This window comes from Mercenaria mercenaria, chromosome 12 (genome assembly GCF_021730395.1).
Source record: "Mercenaria mercenaria strain notata chromosome 12, MADL_Memer_1, whole genome shotgun sequence".
Lineage (NCBI taxonomy): Eukaryota > Metazoa > Mollusca > Bivalvia > Venerida > Veneridae > Mercenaria > Mercenaria mercenaria.
Genome location: NC_069372.1, coordinates 26,531,262 through 26,550,658, shown reverse-complemented (window position 1 = coordinate 26,550,658; position 19,397 = coordinate 26,531,262). Strand labels below are relative to the sequence as shown.

The following is a 19,397-nucleotide window of genomic DNA, read 5'->3' as shown; positions in this document are numbered from 1 at the left end:
AAACCAACATAGTGGCTTTGCGACCAGCATGGATCCAGACCAGCCTGCGCATCCGCTGGTTGCAAAGCCACTATGTGATTTTCTCATGGCACGGCTCAAATATTAATAAAACCGAAGCTTTTGTGTACAAATAGATCAATGCAACGTAAATTTCAAATTTTAGAATTTCAAAGGATAATTCATATAATACAACTGAAATTCAATAACTCAGACTTGCTTATCTCAAACTTCCGGCTATCTCGAAAACATTTTCAAGTCCAGAAAACCCTGCACAAAATATCATTTTAAGTCGAATTTTTGAATCTCAACATAAAAAAAAGATTGATTTCTTGGAATTCGAGATACCGAGTTACTATCATTTTCTGTCAATTAGGACACACGTACTAAAATTATAAGCTGACATTGTTTTATCGCTTGTCCACATACCTGCTAAAACTTGGGAATTGTTATATAAATGCAAAATGAACAGTATTGTTTCATGTAAAGCTTGAAGCTTTTCTTTGTTTTCTTAACTATACGTGGAAAGTGGAGATATTGAAAATAATTCTGGTGGTTGAGAAATATTAAGAACACAATTACATTACAGGAAAATGTTGATCTGTTAGTTTGTGGTGTTTATTTTTGGAGGAAGGGGTGGGGGCAACAAAACAAAACAGATAACATGGTACCAAAGAGGTCTAAATATTTTGGTTTAACAATTTATTTAATCCAAATAAAAGTGAGACACCGAATCAAAACTATATGAGCATGTAAGAATAAGACAATAGTTCTAGTTCTTTTCTAACAGAAGTTATTCCATAACTGGGTAAATAATGAATGACTCATATAATGGTGTATTATACATGTGTCTTGTAAATGATAATACATGTGTCTTTTAACAAATGTACTCAAGACTCATTATTTGATCTAATATTCGCAATATTTATTTGATTCTACGTACATGGTCTTAAAGTAGTAATTCTTATCACCGGGACATCAATAAGGTAAAGGTACCTTTATATAGATCACGTTTTACAATAAGATAGTCCAAAAAGGTCAAAAATTAGTAATGCAACGGGAAAGTCAGTTTTCAGAGCTCGATCGTCGAATCTAAATGGTAAATAGCCAATTTGTTATATTCAAAATTTTGGAGAAGGACGTTTCTATGGTATTTTTAGGTTTGTTTTATAATCTTTATATGGAATAGAAGTTCATTATCTTGTGAAAGAAGATATTGAGCATGATTGAAACGTGTAACTCAGGCGCTTACATAACAAACTTTTGATAAACTATTTGATGAATTCAGTACTGAACAACAGTCATTTGAGATCGTCTTTAATGGCACGCCATCATATTTTTCTTCTTTTCATTACTAGGATAAATTTATAGCACGTTTTCATCAGTTGTACTCTACGGAACACATTCCAATAAGACAAGCGAATACATAGCTTACATTAATAAAGGATTAAAGGACATTATTATATGGATTGTTTGCTGGCTGTAAAACGAAATTTGTTTAAAAATCTTTTAGATGTAGGCAATGTATTGACATCTCTATGGGAACATTAAACGCAAAGCTTCCGTTTCAATATGTCGTTTTTAAAGCCTTTGACACAATAAATATCACAGATTTTAATAATGCTTTTCTTACTGTTCTATTTCTATTTCTAATTCTATAATGTTCCTTATATAGGCATGGGAATGATCATAGACAATTTTGTTGATATACTGTACTTAGTATATGTATCTCGCAGGAGCTGCTCCTATACAGGACATTTTTAATTAGTAATTTTAACTAAAATGCATGTATATCGGTTTTGGATTTATAGAGTTATAACATCTTTTAGTTTTCTACGAACTGATCAGTCATATCTAGTCACTACACTTCTCTATTTACAGAGAACATTGAAATACCACAGTGACAGTCGCATACAGTTATCTTTACACTTTCCTATTTACAGTGAACATTGTAATACCGCAGTCGCGTAAAGTGATCTAAAGTTACAATTTTCTATTTACAGTAAGATTGGAATACCGCCGTTGCATACAATGATCTTTACATTTTTCTAATTTTTAACATTCGAGTGAGTTTTACACTTTATTATTAACTGTTAACTTGGGAATTTTCGATCGCCTGAAGTAGTCTTAACATTTTATCATTAACAGTGATAAGTAGAATAATGTAGTCGCATGCATTAATCTGTACACTTATTTACTAACAGTGAACTTGGGAATACTGCGGTCACTTAAATTAGTCTTAACTTTTTTAATTTACAGTTAACATTTTAGTAATACAGTTCCCCTGCAATAGACTGCAGTCGCATACAATAAGCTTTACACTTTGATATTTACAATGAACTTAGGTATACAGCAGTTGCCTAAAGTAGGCTTCCATTTCGTAATTTACAGAACTCTGGATTACTACAGTCGCATGCAGCATTCTATAAACTTTGTTACTTATAGTGAGCTTGGGAATACTGTGGTCGCCTACAGCAGTCTTCACAATTTGTTATACTGCAGTATATACAGTAATATATCATATTTTTTCTTTGATCTTGGGAATACTTCGTCCGCCTCAAATAGGCTTCACATTTTGCTATTTACAGTGAACAGTGGAATATTGCAGTTTATACAGTAATATTTATATATTTTCTTTGATCTTGTTCCTTCGTCTGAGGTAGGCTTCACATTTTGCTATTTACAGTGAACAGTGGAATACTGCTGTCCCCTACAAGAACATGTTAATAATCAAAGCGGAATTCTTGGTTTTACTTATATACCTTCATGTTCGTTTATCAACATGCGATGTTCATATCTTTGTAAGCCCACATGGATCGGACCAGAATGACGGGTAAGTACAGCCATTTTATCCGGACCGTTCCTGAAAAAGAAAATAACACTGAACAATCACTCTTATTAGTAAAACGGCGTTTTTCAACTTGCTTCAGTCATTCAACGGCAGTTAGGTACCCAAAGCAGTGTTCAAACATTCTATTTCAGTACTGTCTTGTTCTCTCCAAGTAGTAAACAACTTTTTAAGATGACTCAGACTATGACATTCTGTCAAATTTTAATACAGAGCATACGCCCCGCCTGGGGACCGAACTTGCTGCATCTCGCGATCGAGTAGTAGTATGCTGCTGCAACTGAGCTAATCCGTTTATTTTTATGATATGTGTTATATTTCACAGCAATATAAACTAAAACATTTAGATAAAGGGATATATGTTGATTAACAGAAAAGAGATGTATTTGAATTTCTAGTATTTAAGACTACACATAATTAATTTATACGGGGAGGGCAACATCTGCATGATGGCAGTACTTTTGAGTAATACGAGGAGAGTAAACACCTGATTGCAAGAAATCAATTAAATTGAAGAATCCTGATTGATACGTAGAGGTGTTCATCTATATGATTTTAATCGTTTTACGTAACAAATTCTGACAGATACTGGGAAGGTATACAACTGCATGATTGCAATCGTTTAACATGACGAATCCTGACTGATACGGACAGGGTATACATCTATCTGATTTTGATCGTTTATCGTGAACAATCCTGATTGATACGGAGAGAGTTTACATCTATATGATTTTGATCGTTTATTGTGGCGAATCCTGATTGATACGGAGAGGGTATACATCTATATGATTTTGATCGTTTATCGTGACGAATCCTGTTTGATACGGAGAGGGTATATATCTATATGATTTTGATCATTTAACGTGACGAATCCTGATTGATATGGAGAGGGTATACATCTATATGATTTTGATCGTTTATCGTGAAGAATCCTGACTGATACGGAGAGGGTATTCATCTATATGATTTTTATCGTTTAACGTGACGAATCCTGACTAATACGGAGAGGGTATACGTTTGTATGATTTTGATCGTTTATCGTGACGAATCCTAAATGATACGGGGAAGGTAAGCATCTATATGATTGTAATAACTAAACGTCACGAATTCCGATTTATACGGGGAAAATGAACATCTATACGATTGTTATCGTTTAACGTGACGAATTCCGATTGATGCGGGGAACGTAAACATCTATAAGATTGTAATCGTTTAACGTGACAAATTCTGATTGGTACGAGGAAGGTAAAATTCAATATGACAGCAATCAATTAATGTGACGAATCCTGATTGGTACGGAGAAGGTAAATATCTTTATGATTGAAATCATATAACGTGACGAATCCTGAGTGATAAGGGAAAGGTAAACATCTATATGGCAGCAACCAAATAACTTGTCAAATTTTGATTGATAACAGAGGAGTAAATATCTGTATAATAGTAATCGTTTAACCTGACGAATTCTGATTGATACGGGGAAGTTAAACATTTATATGATCCAACCAATGAACGTGACGAATTCTGTTCGATACGGGGAGGGTTGACATCTATTTTTATTTATAGAATCCAATGGCATCTTTTAACGCAATGATTTTGAATGAAAGAAGGATAAACATCTGTATGATGGCAACCATGTAGCGTGATGAATTTGGAATAATATAAGGAGTTTTCATACAAATACGAGTATGATGGCAACCATTTTACTTGATGGAGAGGATAAGCACCTAGTACGCTATGTCAACCATTTAACTTTGTGAATTCTGATTAATATGAGATATGTAAATATGTGTTAGATAGCAACCTTTAGGGTGATAATGATATAGAAATGTGGAACAAGTGGTAATTAAAGATAGAAGAAGCGTATTGACCTCCGGAGGTAATAGGTTTAAAATTGTCATCTTAGAAACACTCACCCTGAGTATCAAAAAGAAAAAGAACACATCTCATAACCCTTTCTTATTACAGCCAGAACAAAAACGACTGATTGTTGTGCAACGCTTCAATTCTACCACGAGTTTTAATAATATTTCTTCACCTGGATTTTTTTGATACAGCAAATCAATTATTACTACAGTTATTTTCTAAAATTTTCAATTGTAAGAGAAATTGCCTTTACGACCTTCATTATTTCCATTCTGCATATCAAGTGAGTAAGATGTCTGATCATTCTTGTCATTATTTCGTTGGCTCTTGGCGTCTTCAATAAGTATTTTGTCACATGATTGACGTCGTCAGAGTGAAACAAAGCCATTATAAAAAAATTGTATAACATTAATGTTAAAAAGCTTTGTCGTTGACGTCGTTTTAACTATAGGGGACCTTGATCATATTGATGTGAGAATAAAATAATGACAGTTAAAGAGTTGTGTCTTTCCATATTGAATTCATTAAACTCATTGAATAAAATTGATAAAATGCTCTGCAGAGCTCGCATTTTATCACTGTATTCAATTCGTTTGATAAATTCAGTATAAAAAGACACGCAAGTATCTTCCACTATATATATGGAAACAGACATTTATAACTGTTAATGATATTTACCAATGAATAAATCATGTTTTGGTATTCAGACATTCGGATAAAGTACCAGTAAATTCTGTGCAACAAGCTTTGTCACTTGCCGGACAAACAAAATATGAAAATGCAAGTAAGTTTGATGTAATTTTATGTGTTTAATCAAACACCACTTCGCTTAGATATCATTTGATTTATTATGGTTCGCATATTTTGTAAAATAATACATTTTTACTAACTAGGATTGGCAGATGTGTTGAAGCTTTACGCGAACCTTACTTTAATAGTGTGTGTACGTTCAGTTGCCTTTTCACCTTTAAATGCATTCATCTTTTTGTGTTATTTTAATTTAATGAAATTGTGTTAATAACTTATGACAGATGCATAGTCAAAATAAACGTGATATATCCATACCAAACATTTTTCACTTGCTTCACAGCGGTTTACTTAGAGTTGATGCCAGGGTACCATGACCAAGATAGAACTTTGGTAATTACACGTAACAACACAGTCATTCGTTCGTACCGACGACAACAAGTACATTTGGTACGTCAAATTTATAAGTATCAGTACGTGAATCCACAATATGTACAGTAAAAATGTTGCAACAGGTTTTGGCATTACATTACATTTTTCAATCATTTTATACCAACCTTCATACGTGAATCAATTGTGACAGTGCAGAATATTGTTTTCTTAATTACATGTCTGTGAAAGACCTTGGTGTATTTTTCGGCGACGCCGTCTAAATTCGTTTTCGTTTACCTATGCCACGTGACTTCAGTTTGCCAATCAAACTACTTGATAACGCATTATAGATAATTTATCAAAATGGAAGATTTATGCAACACTCTGCCTGATTGGACGAGAGTGTCAATTTCTTTCACTCTGTTGATTGTGCTACGCTGAGTGAAATGTAGACAAAGCGTTTATCCTAAACGACGCTGCTCACAGTTTTAAAGCTAACGTTGGCTCAGTATATTTAGCAAGAATATTGATATATCTCAAAATAATAAGTAAGTTTAATAAATATGATAAAAACCTGTTCAAATACCAACATATATCAAATTAAAGAAAGAGCTGAATACGGTCTGCGTATCACATGAATAAGGGTGTGATAAGTGTCTTTTATGTAGAGAAGTGCTTTTTAAAAGATTTTCCTTGTTACAATTGTCGTCTGTATATGAAAAGATTTCTTGCTTTTGTAACTTATTCAGTTTGCATATTAAAATGAGTACTTGTTTGCTTTGATATATTTGTTACAAATTATTTAACTGATTTGTTATATATGAATATTTTTTTTAGTATGGTATGCAAATATTGAACTCAGTTGAAATCTGTTTCATTATATATATGCTTTATAATGACTGAATCTCAGTACACTGAAATGAAGGTACGTTGCATACAGTTTATCTATGTGATATAACTACGGTCAAACTTTGCTTATGAAACAGAAATATTGAAATAATTACAATTGTATGTTTTGCTTGACCTTCACTTTTTATAGGTGTGACGTCATTGTCCAAAGATTCACGAATAGCGAATATGCATTTGTTAAAGCGGGATCAGTTGGCCTATTTTAGAAATAAATAAAAATAATAAATAAAAAAATCCATTAGTTGATTTTTTCTCATGTATTCTAATCAAACTTGATTTGTAGCATCTTTATTAGGCCTACAGCCAACTTTGTTCAGCTGGGACATAAAACCCCTTTTAGGGGCTGCTAGAGCTAAAACTAGAAATGCCTTTATACAGCGTCTCATGAACAGCTTGGTGGATCTTTGTCATACTTGGTCTGGAGCATCATTATAAGGTCCTCTTCCAAATGTATTTATATAGGAACTTGGGCCCTATTAGGGACCACTATAGCTAAAAGTAGATATGCCTTTCTTCGCATTAACCACTAAAATGTAATGGATTTTTATCAAACTCGATGTGTAACAATATCGTAAGGTCTCTTGTTATTTTGTTACAAATTGGGGATAGGGACCAATTTAGCTAAAAATATAAACACATTGAATGACCTCTTCTCATGAACCGCTTCATGAATCTTCATCAAACTACTGCTGTAATTATTCGTCTAATGATAAACGAAACAAAATTGCAACCCTACGAAACCTTTGCGAAAAATTAAAAGAGAACCATTTAAATTGTTAAAGTGCGGTGTTTAGTTTTGCAATTTGAAAAATGTTAGATGAAAGATGAATGTTAGATGAAAAATTCATAAACTTCTTTCCTTATTACAATTCGCCGACCATCATTTTTAAAGATATTTCTTGTTTCAACGTGTTGTTAGACACAGCCAAATCGGTGATTCTTTTAACTACAAATTGTAATTACTTTACGATTTTCTTGAGTGCAGACAGGAGGTCTACGAATTCCAAGTAGCAACATTAAACCTGTCACAGACCATGCCATACTTTCGAGGTTACCTGTCAACGCAAGGTCTCATGTAAGTTTTGTTGTTTACTTTTTATTTATAAAAAAACAATGTCAACATTGTTTGACAAATGCCACTCCCATCCCCTACAAAATGCTCGACAGATTTATTTCTTAATATCAAATTAAAATGATTTTTTTTCGCGTAAATTGAATAGAAAATTTAGGAGGATTTGTGTACATAAGGTATAGCTGTAGTTGCAATAACTTTACAAAAAAAATAAAACATATAATTCCCGAAGAAACAAACATGTCAGGGATATGGCGTGTATTGTGTTGCAATATTATATCTTCTTCAATTATTGTCTGTCTTTATATATTTATTCAATGTCTTAAGATATTTATTGTAAAACCCTTATCATACTGGACACGATTGATTCTGCCATTGCGACCAGTGTAGATCTTGATTAGCCTGCACATCTGTGAAGTCTGATCATGATTTGCACTGTTCTCCATACAGTCAGTATCTTTTTGGTAAGCACCCCTTTTAACAGTTAATGGTACTGTCCAAATTAAAATATGGACAAGTTCATTTTAGAAATTTTGCAGGGTAAGGGTTAAAATATTTATTGTAAAACTAAAAGAAAATCTGCAATGCGACAAAATATTAATTCAATGTTTTCAAATTATTTATTCAATCCTACAAAGTATTTATTGAAACATAAAAATTTGTTCAATAAAACAAAAATATTTATTTTACATCACAAAATATTTATTAAATAATTTAATATTTTATTCAATCCTACAATTTTTTATTCGATGCAACATTAATAATTTTGTGTAAAACGTAAATATTTATTATATCTGCTTAAAAGTATTTGTTCAAAAGAATTCTGGGTAAATCGCTTTTTTTGCGGACAACCCTATTCTGCGACAATGCGACCAAATTTGAGGCCATATTTGCGGCCAGTCTGCGGCGCATTTTATTATGAATAGACAATATTTTTTAAAAGATATAATAACGCAACACATTACACGCCATACAGGGATGTAAGTCAAATTTCATTTGATATGTAAGGAAACTGAGGAGCTGAGTACATAAAGCACAGATCCAGTTGTAGTATTGTTAAGTCCGAAACAGGGGAAAACCTCAAGGACATAAAAATCCCAATAACTTGCGCATGTGCGCTTTATGTTAGTGTGTTGGATGTAGTTGTACTATTATACTGTCCAAAAAGGGGCATTATTAAAAAATGAACATTAAACTTCCGACAAAATACTGGTGTACCAAAACTTCCTATACATAAACTTCGTATATAATTCATGCAGCAATTTTACAAGTTCTAAAATATTTTCTGTCCTTTCTGCAAGAAACTGTAAAATGATATTCTAATTCTGTTTGACCGACCATTTACAACATTTTCAGTATTTTGATGGATGTTCGCCCAATAATTTTTATTAATTCTTGTTATAAAACTGGAATCATACATTTTTAGGTACAAGTTGTAAATCTGCACGATCTAAACATCACAAATTTTGGCATTATGGACGAGTATGGCAGCTATAGACATCGAAACTCACCGCTGGAAGTTTTCTATAATGGTCAACCTCTTCAACTGGCCAGATGGCCGGATGATGTAAGTAAAAATATAAATTATACTTAACGGTGTGTATATAAAATTTTACTTTGTTTAGAGTTGTTTTTCCTTTTCTCTTTTGTTTGGGTAGATATCATTTACACACTTTCTAGCTTTATTGTGTCGAATTCATAGAGCATGTAAATGCACCAACCATCAGCTAGCCAGCACGAAAGACTATTACCATGAAAGATACTCGGATCAATTAGGTTTGTTTATGTGTACATTTTTGCCCGCTTGGTAAACTATCTTAGGTAAGTTAGTATGTAAGTTTTTATGCTATGACCCTACCATTGACCAGATAACCTCAAGACATCTTAAGTATTCTACGGACTGCAGGCAAACATTGTTAGACGCTTGATATCAAAAGCGCTTTTGATTATCTGGTTGAAACCATTATCAGTCTATAGGTCACTGTGACTTGACCTTTGACCTACTGACAGTAGGGGTCATCTACTAACCACAGCAATCATCTTATGAAGTTGGTTGATCGGAGACAATTTAGTCCTTTAGTTATATTGAGCGGAAACTTTTGTTTTCAGTCTATAGGTCAATGTGGACTTGCCCTTTAAAGGGACTAACCCACATATTTTAGGCGACAAATAATTTCTCTCTAAAATCTATAAAAGCGAGTCCTCTGAAAGTGACTAGTGGTACAAACTTTTGACGTAAGATCTTTACAATATATTCTTATAAATAACCAAAAATATTGTGAAGAAGGTAGTAAACCATTGCAACACTTTTGAAATAATGCAGAAAATTTACACTCTTTTTGCATTTTTACAAGTATCTTACTTTTGTTACCCACTTTACATGTAACAGCTTTCAGTGTCATATACACATTATATGCCAAACCTGGTGGAAAATGAATATATTGAAAAAAAAAAACACCATAATTGTGGTAGAGTAGCTTTGACCTACTGATCCAAAACCATAAAGGTAATCTAATGACTTTAAGTAAATATTCTCTGAAGTCTGTCGACAAATGGCCAATGTGGTATTTAGTTATTGAGTGGACACCTGGATCAAACTCAAGGACGCCTTCAACATTGATCTTTTGATCCCCGAAACGTCATCTTCTGTCCACAGGTAATTATTTTATGAAGTTTTACTAATATATGATCAAACATTCTCTAGCTATTCCCCGGAAACCAAATTGTCTACCGACGAACGGATGGACGGACGTTCCTACAAATGGGTAGTAAAATGGCTACTCTTTTGTTCTCTCTGTTGTTCTTTTAGTCACGTAAAAGTAAAAAAACACATAATAGCTTATGGAAAAAACATGACATCAAAGAAAAAATACAGTAACCTATTTTCACTATAGCCACCTTAGTAGGCAAATGTAAGCACAGACGGACGGACAAATCGACGGACGGACACAAAGTAAATCAATCAACTCCTTTAAAGGGTGGCTTGAGGGTAGCGTTGCATAGCAAGGATGAGGGATCAACAATCTATAACCACTGAGTACTAATTCTATACTAAATTGATATATGTTCACAAAATGTCATCTGTATGCTATTTGCCGGTAACTTTACTACGCAAGCTTTGTATGTGAAGTTTTTTTTATACTAATATAAATTGCCCCCAAAAATGTGAAAAGCATCATAGCTAGCTCTCAATATTTGTATGTCTATATTTGAAGGGATATCTTGATATCGTGGCTGTACCTGATGGGAAGGAAGGTCTGCGGTTTCGCTACAATTCTACAGTTCCGCAATCCTGGCACAATGAAAATGATCCTTGGGCGTATGGATACTGGTAAGTTTTCTATATAAATACCAAAGCAGGTGATTTCATTTCCGGAACTTTAATATGCTCTTGGAGATTCAATATTTTCTTTTGTCCCCGATCAACACTGCCTATCGTACATTTACAATTTATGAAAGTTTATGACAATTGGCCAAGGTCATTTTAGTATAAATTTTCTTTTGTGAAGAAATCTTTGGAAAAAAAAGTCTTGAAGACATTTATTTCCAGTCTTTATTTATACACAAATTAACACAATAAAAACATTTTGTCTATATCAGAAATGTATGAGAACGATTTTTGCACAGGTACTACGCTTGGGATGACCATGCCCTGAAACTAAAGTCAATAGATCCAGCCACAAAGACAGTAACTCTAGTTAAAAAGTCACCACATGGACTTAGGACAGGTATGTGAACTTCCATTCTACCAGTCGCCTGTTATTTCTTATCCCGAATTCTCTCGAAAATATACCACCTTGGTAGATGCGCTGCTACTAGTAAAACGGAGTTGATAAAAATTGCTTTCCATATAAAATACCAAGCTGGCTACACTGTCTGTGAACGATTTACGCAAACTTACCGTCGGTAACCCATTTTCCTCTACAATCTTCTTTTTTTAAATAGGTTGGTTGGATTTAACGTCGCACCGACACATGATAGGTCATATGGCGACTTTCCAGCTTTAATGGTGGAGGAAGACCCCAGGTTCCCCTCCGTGCTTTTTAAATAGGACATCACAAATCGGACTTCTTAGTCCGACCTGTATATAAACAAAGACTAATAGTGAAAGAACAAGTGAGATACGATGAAAATTCTGAAGATCTTTTTATAAAACTTTCGTTCAAGGATATCTGAATGTTGTACATTATATGTTTTGTTCTTGCTATTGTTTCCATTTCAAAGGGAAATGAAGCGGATGAATCACCATTTTTTCACGTAATCTTACTTAAACTCTTGTTTTCCATACATAAAGGGAAAAGACATGACTGAAAAATTTTAAATGTACCCGGTTCTTGAATTGCAGTGACGGGAATAGAATTGCGCACATAAATATATTTGCGAGATAAGCTTTGTTTGCAGTTTTTTATGCTTATTGCTTTCGTGTAATAAAACGTTTGATTTTGGAAAGCGGCCATCTTGATATGTTTTACAATATAACATTCCTGAATTTGCGGCCATATATTCAAAGATATTCAGTGGCTATCTTTCACTGAATTATTTTATACTTAGATATTTTCTCACGAGTAGATAATATTTAACTTTACTATACATATAAATTCATCGCATGAAATATCATGCAGTTATAGTCAATTGTGTAAAAATCTTACAATTTTTTAGTTGTAGTACACATTTATACTTTGTTCAGCTAAATATGTAAACAACTCGTACTATTTTGAAACTAACGCATAGCACTGTTAATAAGCATTTTATATCAACATAAACTATATGCAGTAATTGTTCATGTTTTCAAATCTAGTATACCTTTGGTTGAATCTCTGTAAGTAGAGAAAATATATCCTTTACAACAATAATCAATATTTAATTCGTTTGTTTTCAAATTTTCAGGCAGGACGTCCTTAGAATTTAGACAAAAAATTCAACGTGTCTGAAAAGAGAATCATTTTTTCATATATAAACTTAAGACAATGAAACAAGCAAACTCAAAAACAAATTCCAGTTATAAATTGTCAGTCCGGTATCACAATTCTAGCCATTTTACTTGATTAAATTTAACTGCCAAAAAGTTCGTGACATCTCAATAAGAATATTTGTCTCATAGTCATACACTTCTAACATTTGTATAAGTAGCAAACCAAAACCGCAGAAAGCAAGAATCCGACATTTCTCTACTCTACTGACAGACGAACAGACATGACCAATTTTGTCCGGTTGATTTTTTTACCTTTACTCCACACAAAGTAACTCGTAGATTTGCACATATCATGAGCATGTCTGTCCATAATCTTCAAAAGGTCGTCATCGGGGGGATCTTAAAATCTTGTAGGTATCAAATTGTGAACTAGAAAGACATCGCTGTTTAGTACTTGTCTCAATAAACTTGGCTATTAGCTCTTCGGTAACTTCTTTATACAGGGCAACCCTCCAGTATTTCTCTTTCCTAGACCACGTGAACTTTTCACCTGTTCTGACGAGGTAGTGGAGGTAGGCACTACCTAAAAGAATTATATGTAATTGTTACATTTATACTTGAAATAAACTACAATATGCACAGTAGAATATTGTTTAGTACATGTAATACACTGTATGCGCAATGCGATCTCTAGAACCAGGTATTTTTGGCCCATTTTAGCAATGTCTTCGCTCTTCAAGTAAACTAAACATTACGTGATGATGAAGAGCTACGATAATGTAATATGTAATATTTCCTAATAGGTCACCTACAAGAATACTTGAACGGCGTTTCGAACATAGAAGGAGGTTATTTCCGATTCATTAATATTTTATCAGCCCTCGACAAGCCGGTAAGTGTTTCGTTGCTAAGACGAATTTTTACCCTGCAAAATTATGTTTCCTTGAAAACTGTCGTCTAAAATTATCAATTTTACTGACGTCATTCTATTGTTGTAACAGTAGATTCTTTTTCAGAAATCCAGACTTGATTTGCAACGCTTTTTGTTATCCTATTTTACCGAAAAACTTAAGTCATGTACATAGACTCAGTGGTGTCTATCCAATGTATCTCTATTATAATTTTCCAATTAAGCAAGCGCTGGTGGGTGTTGAACAGTTCATTACCCCTCATAAACAGACTCAGTCAAACCATGTCTGCTACCATTTGGATCGAGTTCGATCTCTACTTTCGAAAATCTTGTAATATATTTCATTAGGACCGTACAAACTGAAAATTTAGAAACAAATGTAACGGCATCGCCCATTTATCACTATAACTCATCAATGTAGTCATAAAAATATCATTATTGCAAATACATATGTGAGATTTTTGCAAGATCTTTAGAGCAAAATACCATTCCTATCCCCATGTCCTCACGAAATAGATATAGGTATTACATTTGTGTGAACACTTAAACCTACTTGGACTAAAATTCTAGCTACTAGTAAGCTGCCTAGTTATTGTTAAGCTTTACATAAAAAATAGCCGATGTTAAAGCTTCTAGAAATAACGAATAATCAACACATTTCAGGGAGAGTATTATGTGGACAGAGACAGTGGTAAGCTGTATATGTGGGTTCCAAATCATGATGGAAGTGTCAAATCATCGGATAAAATTTATATCTCCATGATAAATGACTGTATAATGTGAGTTACTTTGTTAGTTTGAAAAGAATTGTTATGGAAAGCCTTAGCTGTCTTATAAGCAGAAATGTCATTATCTTATATTGATACTTAATTATAGCCTATTAAGTGGATATATTTTTATACGGTGTGGCTTTATATATAGTGTGGTAATGTCCTTATTGAAGTGGATATGCCTTTATATCGTGTGGTTATATCATTATATAGAATGAATACTTCTTTACATCAAGTCGTTATATTATTTATAAAGTGCATGCTTCTTTATACAGAGTGATTATGTCATTTAATGTGCACACTTTAGGCATAGGAAATAGAGATAAATATAATTGCACCTTTACTAATCCTACCAGGTGTTCTGTATAACAAAAGTGCTTCTATTGTGACATTTTAATACCAGCAAATCTGTATTATCTGCACTATTAGTTACTTACTGGTACTTCATTTTATTATTGGCTTGTTAAAAGTTAACTTTTTAACATATGTAAGTTGACAGAATCATAGGAACCATGTTCTGAGGGGTAAATCAAACACAAATAAATAAATCCTAAATGTTTCTGTTGAGCAAAAATGTATGATATTGTGTCTAAAACAGTTTTCATTTTCCGCTCAATTGTGTAATTGCAAAGGGAAGTAAACTAATAGATATCTCTGCTTATAAGTTTTATCTCAAGGCAAGAGTTGTCATTCTTTGTGGATCACAACTTTAAATTAAAAATTAAAACTTCTGTTATTGATATTAACCAAACTATCATAAACTTCAATTTGTGAAATCATTTTTGGTTATTTCAAGGACTTGGAAATCAATTTCTAGACTTTATTTATGTATTACTATCATTGAATCTCTACACACTTCTTTAAATATAGTTATTGTTGCCATTGAATAAAGTACAAACTTTTTTATATAAAGTGGTTATGTCTAGAAGCCTAGTTCTTTATATGGGGTTCAAATGCCATAATATAAAGTATGTACTTCTTTATATAAAGTGGATTCTTTTTTATGAAAAGTGGTTATATCATCATATGAAGTTCATACTGCTGTATATAAAGTCGTTATTAGATTATATAACGAGGATATTTGATTCTTTATATCAATAAATCCAGTTATGCGGGTGGGCATTCACCGAATCATCCCCATATAATCCGCGCTCGAAATTCTATTGGCATAAACACACTTTATAGCTGGCCTTCTTTATTTTATATAAAACTGACAAATTTCCAATGACTGCAGCACCTATCAGGGACCCATTTAAATTTTGGTAACTTATATTTTCTTAAAGAATATTGTCAGTGCTGAATATAAATCAAAAGAAAAGTGAGGGTGCCCGAAACGCTGGCCAGTCGCCATATGACATAATTTTTCGATCGAAAAAAATAGACAAACGTTCTTTCCAACAGTAAAAACATACTCTTTTGTTAAAAAATAATCTTTAAAAGAAAACAACATTACTTAAAACTAAAAAGCGTCTACATTAAACGTTCCGTGACAATTACATGATTTTGCATTATTTGAGTTGGATATATATTAAGACACAAAAGCAAACATTTTTTTTTTTATTTTCTTAGATACGGCGCAACTGCCATAAATTCATTTACGACCACGAGGCTAAAAAAGAATATCCTTTGATATAGGTCATAATACAATTATTGTTGATAATTTTATTCAAGAAGCGCTTCAACAATGTCACAGTAATTTCCTCGGCCTTGAAATGTGGAAAGGTATGGCAGACCTCAGCGATTGTGTCTTTTTATAAAATCATCCTCTATTACTGCAAAATGTAGGATTTTGTAAAGTATATAGCAAATTTCCTAGAAAATGGTATGGTTGTCTTTTCTAAAGGATAAGGTCAAAGACAGAAAACGTTCGCCTAGAAGACTTCACTCTCGAATATTGCCGAAGAAGCGGTCTATATGCACCAAGTGTTAGGAAGGTAAAACTGACCCAACTGGAAATTCGTAATACAGGTTCTTATCCATTTAGAAACGTATAAGGTGAGCTAAAGTCTTCTGGATAAGGCGTCGGCTACTAAACCTGAAATATAACATGTTTTAATGGGGGTCGATAGGTTTATGATTGCAAATCCTCATATGCCACCTGTATTATTTCTTTATCCAGAAAATCGATTGCTCAACTTTTATTTTTTAAGATCTTCCTAAAATAAATTTATACTGTTATTGATGACATTTGCTTTAAAAAAATCACAGGATCGAATGTGTTTTTTTTTTTAACTTTGCTGTTGGCAGTTTATTCATAAATTTTCCATATAAGTTCTATTAATAACTTGAAAGAACAAACCATTTCACTTTCCTTATGAACAATAGACTGCACATGGTAATGAACGTCTTAAAATGAGGAAAACAACATACATATCTATATGCAATTAATAAAATAACTGTCATTTCCAGGTGGATCAGCAGCAAATTTTGCTGGCGATTCGAGAGAATGTGAGGTTTCAAGATGTTACATACATGATACCTGTGGTGGTGTATGGATGTATGGTATATTGAGAATTTTCAGTAACGCTGCATAATGGTATAAAAGACAGATTGTTTGTGGGTGCGAGTCGCTGATACAGTTCAGTTCACATGGCAACTTTACAGCTTTAATGGTGAAAAAAGACCATCCAGGCATAATTTCAGGCACTGGTGGGCACCTCGGTAGTAACTCCGTTCTACTAAAGCCAACTGGACAGCTTGCTTTTGCTGTGTTGATGTCAGTGAGACAAGAACCGTGTGCAACGATCTGCTTTAATACACTAAGGTTGCAAAAGCTGTATAAATGCATACGAAAAGAAAAGGAAAACTTTTGTAACATTATGTAGACGAAAACTTGTTTTATTGTAAATTTGGAAGATAATTCTTCATCTTGGTTTTGTATCTTTTGTACATAATATTATGTTCCAAAATGCAATATAAAAGCAAACACACTTTAATGTCTGTGGTCTCACACATTAATTTTATATCTTAGGTGGTGATAGAAAAACTTTACAGTCTTCAGGAAATGTCATCGCAAACAATGAAATAACACGCTATGCCCGTGTTGGAGCTGTAGGGAACGAAGCGATAACACTGATTGGTGTTGGAGTTACTGTGTTGTTTTTTGCATTCATTCTGATCTGTATCATATCAGCCTGTGATGTGCATCAATATGGGTGCCTATATAATGGTGGGGCTTTGCATAGCACGGGTCAGGGGGGGGGGGGGGGGATGGAGGTCGAGCTCCCAGATGATAGGTGTGCCGCTAACAGTTTCATGCTGAAGACCATCAGAAGGCGGTGCCCCAACGTATACACGATCCTTTACACTGTGCATCTGGTGATAAGGTGGCAGGGATGCGCGGCGCCGAGTTTTTGCAGTTAGGGTACTCGAGCCTGGGAACGGAGGGGGGAGGGGGTAGCAATGGTGATGATGTTCCGTACGGTCTGGCAGTTTTTATCCCAGAATATATAACACAGACAATACGTCTATTTTCCGAATCTTTCATGACGTCATCATGTTTCAACGTCATATTATAAGGGTTGAGAGTTACTGATCAGCCGTGAAATTATTTTAGTTAAACGTAGATATAATTTCACAGAGTTTATAGACAAATTCTTTTTATTTTTTGAGGGGTGAGGGGGAGTTTATTTAAGAAATAACCATATCTAGTCCAGGAACAAGAGTACAAGTAATGCCGCACACTGGTTAAAATCTGACAGTTTATAATGCTGCAGTGTAAGACGGTACCATGCTTTCCTTTTGGCATTTAAATAACTGTTTTTAATATGTTTGAGGTATTACATAACTTACGCACACACTGGCTTACAGTTATATTTGGAAGTCATATAATTCTAGGGCGGTGCCCAGCTGTGTTTAAATGTAGTTGTCTTTCGGCTGACATTTCGGCATCATGGACCGCAGGTTTGCACTCCCGTATTTGATAATACCATGTATTTTCACTCTAAATACATTAACTGAAAATAATTGATTAGAAGCTAACTTCGGACGCCTGTCTGTTGACGGTAACTTGATTATCGTCGGAGTTTTTTTTTTCTTTTTTCTGACGTTCAGGAGTTACTCAGGTGTTTGTAAATTGCTTAAATATTTCCACGAGATGTCTTTGTGTGATTTTAGTGCATTTCGATGCATCTCTGCTTGGTTTCATTCGTTTAAAGGCAAAATCATGGGCACTTACATCCAGTGGTGACGCACACTGTGTATAACTGAGAATGGGACCTTGCGAACATGTTGGCATCTTCAGGGTGTATGGTAATTTAATACAACGTGCGGTTGTTTCCGGCAGCTGTTCACTGTTTGATTCTAATTGGATAGGACGGTATGCTTTAATTCTTAATATATCAACTAAAAATTTTGATTAGATACTAACATTTGACGCTTGCCCGAGTTTTTCTGGGAGCCTACTACGTTGTGTGTAGTTATGGCGGGTGATTGCATGACTTGCGAGCACACTGAATTACGGATGTGTTTGGGGGTCGTATAATTCTAAGACGGTGCCCAGCTGTTTTTCAATGCAGTTGTCTCTAACTGGCATTTCGGCTTCATGGACTGCTGGTTTACACTCCCGTATTTGATAATACCATATATTTTCACTCTAAATACATTAACTGAAAATATTTGATTAGATACTAACCTCGGACGCATGTCAGATTGTAGTGGCTTGGTAATCGACGGGTTTTTATCTAACGTTCCGGAGTTAATCAGGTGTTTATAAATTGTTTCAGTATTCCAAGAGGTGTCTGTATATAATTTATTGCATTTCGATGCATCTCTGCTTGGTTTCGTTCGTTTGGAGGCAAGGTCGTGGGCGCTTACATCTAGTAATGACGAACACTGTGTATAACTGGGAATGAGATCTTGCGGGCATGTTTACATTTTTAGGTATATGGAAGTTTGATGCAACGTACGGTTGTTTCCAGCACCTGTTCACTCTATGATTCAAATTAGATTTTACTGTATGCTTTATTTCTTAATATATTAACTAAAATTTTTGATTA

General features: G+C 33.9%; 1 protein-coding gene across 1 annotated transcript; it reads left to right on the top strand.

Moving 5' to 3' along the window:
• Positions 1-1,055: 1,055 nt before the first annotated feature.
• LOC128547522 (uncharacterized) lies at positions 1,056-19,243 on the top strand. Its single transcript, XM_053520491.1, has 14 exons — positions 1,056-1,157; positions 2,684-2,830; positions 5,416-5,492; positions 5,799-5,905; positions 7,722-7,811; positions 9,235-9,375; positions 11,024-11,139; positions 11,436-11,536; positions 13,524-13,612; positions 14,294-14,409; positions 16,244-16,368; positions 16,810-16,902; positions 17,372-17,521; positions 19,125-19,243. The coding sequence occupies exons 2-14, from the start codon at positions 2,718-2,720 to the stop codon at positions 19,241-19,243; spliced, it is 1,437 nt and encodes a 478-aa protein (XP_053376466.1). The 5' UTR covers positions 1,056-1,157; positions 2,684-2,717.
• The last annotated feature ends 154 nt before the right edge of the window (positions 19,244-19,397 follow it).

Excerpts from the sequence above, each read along its gene's own strand:
- LOC128547522 (XM_053520491.1), top strand. The coding sequence starts at position 2,718 with ATGTTAATAATCAAAGCGGAATTCTTGGTTTTACTTATATACCTTCAT. Across the intron at positions 16,369-16,809 it reads ACTGGAAATTCGTAATACAG|GTGGATCAGCAGCAAATTTT; the intron begins GTTCTTATCCAT and ends TGTCATTTCCAG. Across the intron at positions 17,522-19,124 it reads TTTTGCATTCATTCTGATCT|TATTCCAAGAGGTGTCTGTA; the intron begins GTATCATATCAG and ends AAATTGTTTCAG.